Source organism: Oenanthe melanoleuca, chromosome 4 (assembly GCF_029582105.1).
Source record: "Oenanthe melanoleuca isolate GR-GAL-2019-014 chromosome 4, OMel1.0, whole genome shotgun sequence".
NCBI classification, from domain to species: Eukaryota; Metazoa; Chordata; class Aves; order Passeriformes; family Muscicapidae; genus Oenanthe; species Oenanthe melanoleuca.
The window spans coordinates 64166002-64179718 of NC_079337.1; the positions used below are offsets into that span (position 1 = coordinate 64166002).

The window sequence follows — 13717 nt, forward strand, 5'->3', positions numbered from 1 at the left end:
CCCATATGTCTGTTCAGCAAAGGAGCACTCTCCCTCTGAGCAGCAGGATCTAATCATTACAAAGAGGCTTTATCAAGCATCTTAAGGGAAGGGATGCTCCCCATCCCCTGTCTCCCTCTCCCAGTTCAAGCAGAAGTGCAGTTTTCCATTGTTATGCCATGAAAGCCAGCATATCTCTCCCACACAAGTATTTTTCTCCCAGTTTCCACAGTAAATAGGTTTAAAATTGCAAGGTAAATTAGGGATCTAAATATTGATTTTCAAACAGTTGCACTGGCTACACCAGCTGGATACTAGAAATTAATGAAAAGGTGCTGTTTGTCTAAAGAGGATAAAGCCTAAGTCATCACCAGCATTTCCCTCCCAGTGTGCTGGGTTAAAAAATAGCAAATGTACTGAAAAACTTCCTGATAAATTTCTTGGGCTAAGGAGCCTTAAGGTAATAAAACTATAACCCTCTAGGGGAAGGCGAGCCCAAAGGTGGAAACAGAAATTAATAGAGTAGAAATGCCAGCCCAGACAGGTGTTTGGGAGCTGCTGAGGCTGCAGTGCTGAGCACTGTTTGAGCAGGTGGATGCAGATGCTGAAAACCCTGCTGCCTGTCTGCATGCCTGCTCCTCTGAGTGATACACACAGTGACTGCTGGCTCTGATTTCCCCACGCATGAAAGGCTCCTGGACTGTTTCTCAGACTTATTAGGCACAAATGGGCTTTTCACTGACACCAGTCATGTGTGCCTGCTCCCTCCACCTCATTTATCTTCTCCTGCCAAGGCTCTGTGCCCACTGCCAGCACCACTCCCCTGCATAGAAGCAGGGATGCAATGGGCCACAGCACCAGATGCTCTGCCACCTTACCTACAGAAGGGCAGGGGAAAGGCAGGGGAACGTACATCATCAGAAACTTCTGGAGTACACTGATCTGTTGGCAGTGGGATGTTTTCTCCAAATCTCCTTTGAAAAGCAGAGTTGAGGCTGCAAATTGGGGATGGTTAAGTGGCTGGGAGCAGGATTTGTCTTCAGGTGGGGAAAGATGTGGGTCTGTTTGGCAGAATTGGTTTGTTCAGGGTGGGGAATAATGATGCATCCAAACAGGATCTGAGAAACCCAGGAGCTTGAAAGAGAGAGTGAGAGAGCCGGGGGAGAGTGTAAAACTGGTGATGTGTGGGTTGTAGAAAGACAGGAGGCAATGGCAGGGCTGGGCAGGCTTCTGGGAAACCAAGCAGGGGTAGGAGAGTTAGGGAGTAGGGACATGGCAAAGCAGCAGGAGGTAGGAGGCTCAGGTTGAAAGGTGAAGGATAAGTGCTGGGAGTGTGGTGACAGCAAGGGAGTACATACAAGAGTGCTGGAAAAGGCAGGTGCTGCTTCCAAGCCACTGGAGCCTCTCCTTGCTGCAGCCATGTGTGTCCCAGCTGCTTACACTGAAGCCTTGGTGGCAATGAAAAGCCCACTCATGCCCAGGATCCATCTGATGGATGCACTGCCTGACCAAGCCTTGCTGCAGCCCCTGACTGGGGCTGTAATAGCCCTGCTGCTGCTGCTCCCTTCTGCTGTGACCCAAAAGCAAGCTCCTTTTCCACTTGTTGTCACTCCATCAATGTGAGCTGGAAAGATGGTGGTGGTCAGTGCCCAGGGCTCTTCAGGAACAGAAATGGCTGAATTAACTGGAACTAATTGAAAACACACAAAGAGCAGCAGGATTTATTGCCTGGTCATTTAATCTTACCACTTAGGACTGACCCACTTGAAGTCACCACATGTGACAAAATCACCAAGTGATGAGGACAGGATTAGTGCCCCAAATGAGATTAATGCTCCCTGGTGGGGATGTGAGCTGCTGGGGGCAGGGAAAAGATCTGTGATGAGCACACAGCAGGGGCAATAAACCAGATATCCAACATTCTGTTTGCCCAGTGAGCATCAAAAATAGACTCTCTGGAGAGAGAGAAAACACCCAAGTGAGCCAGCTGGGCAGACCTGGGGTGCCTGGGACACTGACAGCTCCTCAGCTTGTGAAATGAACTGGCACAGGTTTGTGCCAGCATTAGCACAACTGTGGCTTCAAAACAAAACAGAGCAGGGGCAGGGAGCAGGAGGAGGGGGAAGGACAAGCCTGTGGCTAACTGAAACTATAGGATATTTAAGACAGAAAAGGGAAAATGGACAGGGGATCAGAAATGATGAAGGTGTGGCTGTGCACAGCTTGCAGCATTTTAGCCTGCAGTAAATATATAAGGAGCAGCCTGTCACACACAAATGGTGATCAGAATGCCAGACACATTGTTCTGCACGAATAAAAAGATGATGGATAAACAGGATGGATTAAAAATATCATGGACAAAAAGAATGGATTAAAAAAATATGATGGATGAAAAGAATTAAAAGATGGACTTTGTCCAAAGATCTTATCATGAAAGACAAAAGACCATGATGGATTACAGCTCAGACACAGAGGACAGGGCTAAGCACAGCATGAGACGTTCTCCAGGTATAGGAGCCTTTAGATTTCAGCCAATTTACTGAAAGCAGTACAGAGTCCCTTTTCAGCCCAGCAGCTCACTGTGTATTGCCACTACATGAAGGTGATTTGCAAAGTCTGAGGGTCCATTTCTGCAGACAAAAGCATCTTTTCCTCACCTAGTGAGGTGAAGCAGTAAATAATCCTCACATTCACTTGCTGGCAAAAGCCATGTTTTCCATGGAAGCTGCAGGAGCTCAGTGCTTCTGAATAAATCATCATCTCTATAGGTTCCAATTTTAACACAATCCTTTAAAGGCTGAAACCAAATGAACAGCTCAGTTCCCCCATCTACACTCAACGCTTATCACAGACTAGCTGGATACCCTTAAATCTTGGCACTGGGAAAGCCATGATAAACCTTAGAAATAGTATTCTCTTTCCTCCTTCCCTGGAAACTTCCCCCTAAGGACAGCACTGCAGTCTGGTCTGGCATCTGTCTGCTCAAAGTGTTTTCCAGATAATTAGTCATATAAACATCTCTCACACAGGATAATCTGGCTCAGTTATACCTTCTCTAGTGAGCAAGTAAGGGTGTTGACATGTAGTAGACAGCAGCTGAAAACCAGGGCAGCACAAACAGCTCCCACCCCTGCCTATTGTATCACTCCTCTCTGGGAAACAACTCCTGAATGCCTGAGGAGCCCCAGCTCAGCCCTTGTCCCCTGCAGCACACCAGGCTGTAATTCACACTGGGCAGCTCTCCCTGCCAGAACAGCAGCACATTCCGTCTCTGAAGGGCAAGGGACAGGAGCTGCTTCAACCATTCCTGGATATTACACTGGGAATGGTTGGATGTAGTTCCATCAACAGCACAGCTCATCTGTCTGCTTCCCAAGACCAGAAAAGGATGATCTTACTTTGCTTTCCTCTAGGCATACTCCTCACAATGCAGTTTGATCCCTTTTCTTATGTTGGTTCAGGCACTCAAGATACATTTGTGGGCTCAAAATAACATACCCCTCTCTTTTTCTTTCAGGATTAACCTTCTGATAAATTAGAGATAACCTGAGGAGGTCCAAAATGCTGGTGCACACTGGGAGCTGGAGAACTACCTCATTTTGGAGGAGGAGAGCTGTCAGATGGGCTCACACTCTGTTGGATCTGCACCCTGAGGCTCACAGAAACAAGCAACTTGCTGGAGGCCTCAAGCCAAAGCAGTGAAGGAAGCCAGGGGTCCTATTTTTCCCTCATACATTCAGAGTGATTTAAATGTCAAGGCTGAAGAAAATACTTGAACAGTCCTTGCTTCGTTGTAAAAATCTACCAATCTATTCAATAACAACCTCTCAATCTTATTAACAAATCATTTTTCCCTCCTCAAAGTAATGTCTAGGAAAGACTCCTCAGGCCCATTTACAGGCTGCAATATCTTATCAGTTTTCCCTCAAGTTGTGTTGGCAGATGTGCAGTACAATAATACCACACAGGTCACAGAGTTGTTTTCTTCCACCACTGAATGAGAAGTTTCATCAACTATGAAAAACAACAGCTTCCTTGTACTGTGGAGACTCTTCCCTCTTTTCCCCATTGCCACTGGTGCCACATTTCAAGGCAGAGAGATTCTTGAGAAAAACACCAGAAAAGTGGAACAGGGGGAAGGAGAACTGTGGTGCTGGCTGTTCATTCCACTTGAACAGCTGATGCAGACACTGTTGCAGTCCTGATGGAGGAACAGGTTGGCACTGTGGGTTTAGGTTACTGTTGAGCTTCTCATATTCAGGAGCAACCTAGACAGGAGCCAGAATTCCTTTGGGATTCACACATAGTTTCTCACTGTGTCCTAAAAACAGCTCTAGCACAGACAGTCTGCAGCACAGACTGTAGGAAGGGGCTCAGAGCAAAGGCAGTGCTGGCAAAACTAGCATTCCTAGAGTCTATTTATGTGACTTCTTCAGGCTTACATGGTAGCAGCAAAACTGTTAAGTGTCCTGAAATAATCATAGAAATGATTCTTGTTATTTCATTGGGCATACAATGCACAGCACTGCCCTAGTTCCACATTTATCCCAGGTTTCAGTCCAGATTTGGTTTATCTCACAGTCCCTGGGTTAGAAGAACAACACTGAAGAACTACTGAAGAACAACAGTTCAGGAGAAGATAGGCCCAACAATATAGTCTGCACAATGCTAGGCAGAGAAAAGGGAGACAATTTTTCAGTTTAGCACATCTTTATGATCCCATGAGCAAGGCACACCCTTTGGGCTCCCCCCTTCTGTAATAACTTGCATTCAAGGGGCTTTATAGACTTTATGGTATTTGGTCCTCCAAGGATGCATTATGCATTTTTGCAGGAAGTAAGGCCAAGAATTACTAAAGTGATGTGCCTGAGGTCATAGGAAAAGCATTTGACAGAGGAAAATAACTTCCTTCAACTCCCATTCTCATGTTGCTCCTACTACCAGTACCCTCCTTGTCCATATGTTTCTAACTATCCTTTTGCAACAGGTGTGGGAGCCAAATCTCACACCCAAAACATACTGTACACATCGACTCTAAACTATGATAGCCCATGGCCAGAGGGCAGGACCCCAAAATGCAGTTATCAAGTCCTTGCACCTTTTATGCAAGAGAAGGAACAACAGATAACAGCTCTATTCTGGGTTTGGCTCTGCCATGAAGAGAGTATAGAATACACCCCTTCAGATGAAACCCCTCATCCAATATCTGCTTGTCCTCCAAAAGGAACTAATGGCACTTCCCATTCACTCTTATATAACATCTCTGCAGAGAATGATACACCAGTTATGTTATGCATATGCCTTGCAGAAGAGCAACTTTTAGTCTTCATGAATGTCATCATCTTTCCTGTCACTACACAAAACTATAGGTCATTGTACAAAATAATGAGAGAATGCCTACCCCCACCACCTCTCCCTCTGCACACTGTGGCTGCTGCTGGCCATGGGTGCAGATAAGATGTTAGTGAGTCACCATGCTGACCTGCACCTTTACCTTTGAAGCTGCCATGACAGCTGCCGTGGCTGCCACGTTCAGCCCCCGCTTCCCAAAGTGCACGAGGGCGTCGTAGCTCCGGTCCTTCGCCTGGATGAGGCAGTCATCGATCTCCTGTCACAGCAGAAAACAAAACAAACAATTGAAAAAAGCACAAGAAGGACAAGTTCAGGCTTATGCTCCTGACTTCAAACTCATGGCAGAGTCAGGTCATACTTTGTAGAGGTAGATGTCCTCCATTTCCTCTACTGTGGCTGGAAAGAAGTTCACTGTCAATATTTGTGAAGAGGAAAAGTTTGCTGGGAGGCAATAACCTCCATTGCAGGGTTTGAGAACTCTTTATTCTACAAGTGGAAGGTTGGGACCCATTTTGGGGTCCTGGAAGCAAGAGAAATCTGCCTGAGCAGCATGGACTGATAGCCATTTGCAAACCATGCACTCTAAAGACAAATGGGATTGCCTCATAGTTAAAAATAACCATCTTATGATACTGGGCAGCTGAAGCTGCACTGCCCTGTGTGCAGGACAGGTGGCCTCAGAAATATCTGGGATAACTCTGCACATCAAGGCGGTGTCCAGCTTCAGATGCCATGGAATTGTAGGTCTAGAGCTTCTGGACTTTGATGTGCTCAGTATGCAGTGAAACAGTTAGGGAGGTTCCTGCCCTTATTCTCCCTCCCTCAAGACACTGTGTCTGGATGATAATGATATCAATGATCCAGTACTCAGCTGGTGGATATGCTGGGTTAGCAGGGACTGGAGGCTGTGAGGAGCTGCTGGCTGCTCTCCCTATCCCCCATAGGTAAGAGGTGGCAACTCAAAATGCATGAGCCCTACTTGGGAGAAGCACAAGATCAAGAGACAGGGGACTGATTCCCACCTGGACAGGACTGAGATCCAATTGCTCCTTCGCTGCTCTGGCTAAATGGAGAGCTTTCATTTCCAAGTTGCCAGTGCAGGAAACACTCAGCAGTTTTCATGTTGGTCTGTGACAATAGCTGTTCCTGGCTTGTTTATTCACATGGACCAAATGGATCTGCCTGACAGTGTCCCATTCACAGCCACAGAAACCTCCCAGGCAGGCAAATGATCCAAGCTGTAATGTCTCCCTCCCAAAATTAGCATCTTTAATTTGGGCAAGACATTTTTTAACCTAGGACTTTAACATGCTACATGCCTTTTTTACCACACTTCACAGCCAGGCATGTGCTTGCTAAGTTCATTTTAGACTGCTTGGGCTGTTTGTCTCATTGCTGTACAATGTTTTAGGCAGAGCTGGGAACAAAGTTGAGGAGTCCTGGCTGCCAGACCAAGTTTCTCTTATTTGTTATATCCAGCCACAACAGAACACTCCAGCTATAATCACCCAGTACACACAAAGCAGCTCAGGAGGTATTTTTATCCCACTCCCTCCCAGCTTCTCAACTGAACAAAAATGAGTTAGTAAGTGTGAGTGCACTGAACAGAGGCCAGCATTTAAAAACACAACCACCACAAAATACAAAAACACCAGCCAAAAGGAGGGGATCAAATGATAGAGGAAGAGAATGAGCAACTCCCAATTCATCCATGAAAATGAATGATATGGAGCCTGGAGTAAACACACCATAGTTCTGTTCCACCCAGAGAGGGTCCAGGCATGTGATTACCTTTTCTTTTGAAGACAGTGTTGGATGGACAAATTTCCTGTACAGGAGGCTGGAGCCTTTTGTGTATGGAGACAGCAGCCAAGCTACAAAAGCTATTTTGAGTTCATAGTAGAATGGAAACCTAGAAGAAAGAGAAGGTTACTGTCTGCTCCCAATTTAACCACTGTCCTTAACTGGAGATCCTCAGCACAGCCTAACTCAAGGCAGCCTTTGCTTACCAAAAATTCTAAAGATTAAAGCACATTGACTCAATTTTCTACACATCTCAGTGAGGCATGTAGGTGAATCTTTACTTGGTTATCAGGACTATTATTTAATGGTCTGGAAGAGACTCTGATGTGTGATAAGAGGAGCTTTCTATATGCAAAGATCACAGGTGCTGCCTTCACAGTATCCCCAGTCATTGTCAGAAAGCAAAGATCAAACCAGCAAACCAATATTTCATTGATATATTTATGCACTTTCCATGTCTCTGCCTCTCAGCTTTTAAGCTAACACATGACTGAAACTGAAATACAAGAACCTTTGTTGTCCAAGCAACATAAAGGGGCAGATCCACACTGACTTTCAGGTAGGGCTGCAAAATATGGGGGACATTAACAACAGGACATGCTTTAGCTGTAGCAAGCATCTAGGGACATCCTGAGATTAAATTATCTAGACTCTTTTTCTGGAGGACAAAGCCTAGAGCTCAAGACTGGCCACCCAGCAGCATCTTCACTGTTGTGCTGCCACAACAGTGTGATGAACAGGTGTTACCTTTTGCAAGCAAGAGCAGTGCAGAGACCTGTGGTGGCTGTGGACCAGCCCAGCTGGACCCAGACAGGCTCCTGCTGTGCCACACAGTGCTGTCACTGAGCCAACTGGGCCAGCCAGCACCCAGGTCTGACACAACAGGCCTCTGCAATGCTCTACTCTGATCATGGATGTGCCAGGTTGATCTCCCACCCCACTGAGGATCTCTACAGCAGGCTTGATTTCACAGGCTGGATAAGCCCTCTGACATTTCTCCTGACAGACCCACATAATTCATCCTCCAAAAAAAACAAAGCTCCAGATGAACACAGGAGAGGTAGATCTGCATGCAAATTAGATAGACAATAATGTATTTTATCTCCTTTTCAATAGATCTGACATGTTGCCAAGTTCTCCTGATTTCCTTTATCTGGAGGACTCACTCAAGGCATGCAGTGCTATGCAGGAATAGGCTGTAAGGGCCATGCACTACAATTAAATTTCCACCCTAAAGTCCACTGGTCTCACTGGTTTCTGGCAGAAAGACCTTACTATAAAGGGCAACCAAGTAACAAACACTTTCAAACCTCAGCATCCATAAAGAACTGAATCTGATAAATGGGCATTTAAGCACTCTCATTCTGACAAAGGTCACCAGGAATCCTTCACTGGCACCAGAGAGCCACAACAGTGTGGACTGTCACTGTCCTCCATCAAAGCAGAAATCCAGCCTAACCAGGAATATGTCAGGCAAACATCCAAGGAACAATCACCCACACAGCAACCTACAAAGTCTTGTGCTGCAGGGCTGTTTGTACCTGACCCACAGCCTGTGAATTTACTGTAGGATACAGCCAGGCACGTCTAAAACTCTGCCTGTAGCTAAATCAACTGTTATTTATGTGATGACCTCTGCAAGCATCCAACTGGGCAGTCAGCTGTGCCTCTCTGACAGGCAGGGCCTGAGAGACCAGTAATGATTTCCCACTAATGAGATACCACTGAGCCTTTCCACTTCTTTCTTGTTTTTCCTGTGACAGCACTGAGAAAGGAATCATGTCTCCTGCAGACAAAAACCCTCTATGCACTTGAGGCTGCTGAACCCCTGTACAGGACTCAGTGCACCTTTGTGTGCCTTTTTTCCCCTTGTAAACATTTCCATTTTCTTTTCATCTCATGCCAAAGAACCTCTTCCCTCTGGTGCTTACCAGCAAAGAAAGATATCCGTGAATGTCTCTGCTGTCGTGAAGAGTGCGAATATGATCCAGTACATCATCCATTTGACCTGGTAAACAAAAACAGCCTCAAACTATCTCTTACAGCCACAAGTGCACAGAATAACTCTCACAGGAAAAGAAATCCTTACTCCCTCACCCTCCCCACTGTGTATTTAGCAATTACTGTGGACTTGAAGGTGCCAGTTTGCCCCACTCCAGCACATAACATGTCAGATTTACACAGCCCTTGGGAAGGTGACTGTGGCCTCTAGGACTGGTCTCAGGAAAAGAAGAGCAGCCTGACTCTGTCCTTACAGAAACTCCACTGGCCACTAGAGGATGACAGCCCTGTCACAGGGCATTAAAAATCTCACTTGGCTTGTGTTAATAGCAAATGTTAAAATAAGGCTGTTGGCCAAACTCCAGTTAAGACAAAATGTAATTACTTACATAATACCTATAGCCAGGAAAAGATAAAGAGGTAACTTCCCATCCTGTAAACCAGGGTTCAGGAGCACAATCAACTCACCACAACTTACTGACTCAGTGGGCAGCCCTGGAGTGGCTGTGCCTGCTCCCACCCACACCCAGTGCAGTGACAAGGGCAAGGGCAATAGTTTAAATCCCTTGCCTGGGGCTTAGGGGGGAATGTTTTACCTCACACTGGTAGTGAGAGTATGTGCTGTGCTGTCTCTGTTCAACTGGGGAAACTCCATATGGTTTCCTTTGGGGTGCCAACAAGAGAATCTTTGGGGATGGTGACTTGGTCAGATAAACTGGAGTACCTCAAGTCACCCAGGAATTTGGAAATTTTTGTCACTGAGCATTAAATGGCATCTAAAAGCACAGCTCAATTATTCTGAAGTATGTAGTATTGGTTCTTCTTAGGATGGAAAAAGATGGTGAGACAAAGGTTGTTAATTTAAATGACAACTGTTGTTTCATTAGGTGTATTTGAAAGTGCAGATCTCTAAGCAGCTTTGCTGGAATGTTAGAAAGCTTAAGGAAGTAAAACCCATGAAAATCCATGAATTAGAGAATTGGACCATGTTAGCTAAGGCTGGTACAATTGCAATAGACTAAGGAAAGGTTGGAGGGAAGAGAGTACAAGAGGGATACCTACACCAGGCACTGCTCTGGGGAATGGAAGATGGAGGTATCAATGAATCTGGATCTCACCAGCTTGGTAAAGATATCCCCATCTTCTCCCTGATACAGTGGGACAGTACTGATGGTCTCCATCTCCCTGTAGGTATTGGAATTGTTCCCTAAGCACCTGTCACTGCTACATAACTCCTGGGATTTATATTTATGTGCATATTTATACCTATATATAGTGTTACAGCAATAATGGCACTGCCAAATGCCTGAAAGCATCATCTTCCCAGCACAGCTTCTGCCAGACTTTTTATGTAACTGTGACTCCTCAGAGCCTCAGTGCCAACATGGCTCTCTCAGCTAGACATTACTGCCAGCAAAACTTTTAAACACAAACCAAGACCTGGGGTGGATGGGTTTGGATCAGCCTAAAACATTCATCAAAATTACTATTACCAAGCAGAATAAAATTACTTTAGAGTGATATAAGTTTTGATTAATGAGCGAAGGTTCCTCCTGTGTCAGTGTAAATTATTACCTTTTTTTTTTTTTTTAATCAGGCCTTAATGGATACATTGCCAGAAGTGCTATAAAATCAATTGTAAGGGCAGACCAGGTCTTAGATCAGCTGTTCTCACATTTGCGTCACAACCACAAGTGTCTGATGTGAGTTCCTCTTTTACAATTAAATTTCCAACAGGAATTGGACCCTTCAACAAAATCCCTTCTAGAAAGGGACAATGGAAATGTTAAGCATTAGTGGCAGACACTGCTTGGAGATGCTCGTGCACATCTTCAGCATTTTCAAGAAAGAGGCCCTGAGGAGCACAGCTGTGAAAGGGCTGCAGAGACATTTTGCCTTAAGTATCTGCTGTGTTCTGTAACACTTATGTTTCTCAAAATACCTCAAGCCATTTTCTGACAGAGGAAAATTATAAACAAAACTCTTAGCAGCCACAGTGAGTCCCAGATTGAGTTTGCACTAGAGATTTAATGGGATAGAAATCTATGCTGTTATCCAGATGAGAAAATGGCCTTGTTATCCCTGGGATCTTGAGAGGATTGAAGAGTCAAGATCTGGAGGCTGAGCTGGGTTCAATGAAATTAAAAGAGCTCAGGTTGTGAAGGGCACTACAAATCCTACAGGACCCCAACAGCATCCAAGTGCTTTTGATTCTCCCTCATTTCACTTTCCCTGATGGCCCCATATGCCTTTAGAAACCAGGGCCTGGGGAAGATTTTTCAGCAAAAAGAAAAGAGAGAGCACACCCAGCTGCCAGACCTGCCTGTAAATAGGTCGCCCTGCAAGGAAGGATGTTTCTGTCTGAGGATTCAGTCAGATGTACTTCGAGTTGCCTCCTCTTATCCTTGTTTTGAATGAGCAGTTAGAGCTTCAAGGCTTTTTGAAAAGGCTTTGATTTATGCTGCTCTTCAGAAACAAAGAGGAGCACACAAAGCTCTGGATGCCAAATGCCTTTTAAGTCGACTGTGTATCTCAGCACCAGAGGAGCAGCACACATTTGTCAGGAGGAGCACATCAGCTCTGCACTGGAGCCAGAAGCACAAACCCAAGTCTCATTTGTGCCCAGCAATCAGCCAGGGCAGTCCTTCAGGCCAGTCTGCCCCTTGCACTGCTTTATGAGCTTTCCCAGAATACAGGCAACACCTTTCCAATGTGGTGAGGAGAAATCTTAGAAAACAACCCCCCAGCACAGCCACAAACCTCATTACTCACATATTCTTTGATGTCCTTTGATTTCACGGCTTTGTAAGAATAATATGCAGGGTAAAGTGTGCCAAATATAAGCCTGGAAAAAACAAACAAACAATAAACGGATTAAATTGATTTCCTGTCACAGGGAAAGATTTTTTCCCCCTGTGTTTTAAATGTGGATTTTGCACTGGTAAAAAGTGTTAGGATTTGATTTAAGCTTGAGTGCACTAAGTATAGTACAGGAGTGATTTTGCATCACTGAATTGAGAACAGCTATTGCCAGTGACGTGAATGAAGAGCAGAGATTCAGGCTGATTTTTCTTTTGCAATTGTTTCCAAAGCTGTATCTTATGAGTTACACACAAAACAAAATAACCAAACCAAACAAAAAAGGCCACCACCACACTTTCAAACGGAAATTAAAAATCTGATCTTGAAACAATCTATTGCAACACCAGGAATATGGGAATACTGCTTTCAGAGAGAGAATTATTTGTCTAAAATCCCTTCCACCTCTATCCAGTACTCTGAAAAGCTAGCAGATGATAAAGCAGGATCCTAATTCTGCTGGTGCAAGGGTTTGGGTGCCTGATCCTACATTAAACCTGGTACAGGGAAGAACCCTGCACTGTTTAGTAAAGTCAATTTGGGCTCATAAAAGGAGGAAGAATCTGCCCACCAAGATATACTAACACACAGGCCTGAAAATATCCCAGCTCTGCTGTTCTTTCAGACGGCTTCCTTGCATTTTCAAGTCTGAAAGGGATGCTGTCAGCTTCAAGATTTCATGTAAGAAAGAAACAAGGATCTGTAAGTTAAAAATAGAACTACTGAGAAAAAAAAGGAGGAGAATTTTTTATACTAGGTTCTCTCTGCATCACTGCCTACACGCTTATTCACTTGGATTATTCTGGATGTAAGCATAGGCTTGTCAAAACCACTTTGCCCTGCCCAGGTTTCAGTCAGTTTTATTCAACGCAGGAGGATGATGCTGCAAAGTCTAAATTTAATAGATTGCAGGGTAATGCTTATTGGCTTGCAACTACCCATCTTTCCATTGAAGCTTTTGCTTTAAATTCATACAACTATTTCCTCTGCTCCAGGGAGTGAAAATGATCAATGTTTCAATCCCTAATTGTGGAGCCACATGGACCTGCAGTCATTTTTTTCCACCCTGCCAGCAGTGACTGTGTGCCATGGGACTCGTAATTACAGTCAAGTCCATTACGTGCATAAGACATTAAAAATTAACACTCTGGGATATGGTGCACCATCCTACTTCCCGGAGCTCAGGAAGGTATTTATGAAAGAATGGGGTGAGCCAGCACACATCTTGATCTCCAAAGGCAATTTGCCTGTTATTCATCATGCTCACTGTAGCATGGCTTAGCAGAACCTGAAGCACAATGCAGACTTCAGAAAAGCAGCCACTGAGTGAGGAGATTCAACATTTTACAGAGGCTTCACACTGGTTTCAAAAAGCTTTTCTGGAAACAGTCAGCTCCAAACCAATTTTGCTCAGAGGGACTTGTGCTATCTGTAAGGAGCATATACAAACACTCAGATTCTGGGAAATCAGAAGTGGTTTTGTCTCTTGCAGTATCCCACCAAACAGCAACATGGGTTAATGCAAGGACAAACACACAGACAATGGCTTGATCCTGTTCTCACTGAGGCCAATAACAAATATTCTGAGTTCAGTGGTAGCAGGAGCTGATCCAAAAAAGGTAGAGCTCACAAAAGGAAGAAAATTACAATATTCAGAAAATTAACAGCTGAGCACATGAAAAATATTTTTGGCTCTCCTTATAAAAAGCACTGCAATGCTGTT

The 13717-nt window shown here is 44.7% G+C and overlaps 1 protein-coding gene across 3 annotated transcripts in view; it reads right to left on the minus strand.

Moving 5' to 3' along the window:
* REEP1 (receptor accessory protein 1) overlaps positions 1–13717 on the minus strand; it is a 64595-nt gene that overhangs the window by 25985 nt on the left and 24893 nt on the right. For all 3 annotated transcript variants that reach the window (XM_056489449.1, XM_056489450.1, XM_056489451.1), the window contains exons 2-5: positions 11908–11980; positions 9066–9142; positions 7123–7243; positions 5474–5587 (exon numbers count right to left, since the gene is read on the minus strand). In XM_056489449.1, coding sequence (XP_056345424.1) covers positions 5474–5587; positions 7123–7243; positions 9066–9142; positions 11908–11980 — 385 coding nt within the window. The remainder of the gene's footprint in view (positions 1–5473; positions 5588–7122; positions 7244–9065; positions 9143–11907; positions 11981–13717) is intronic.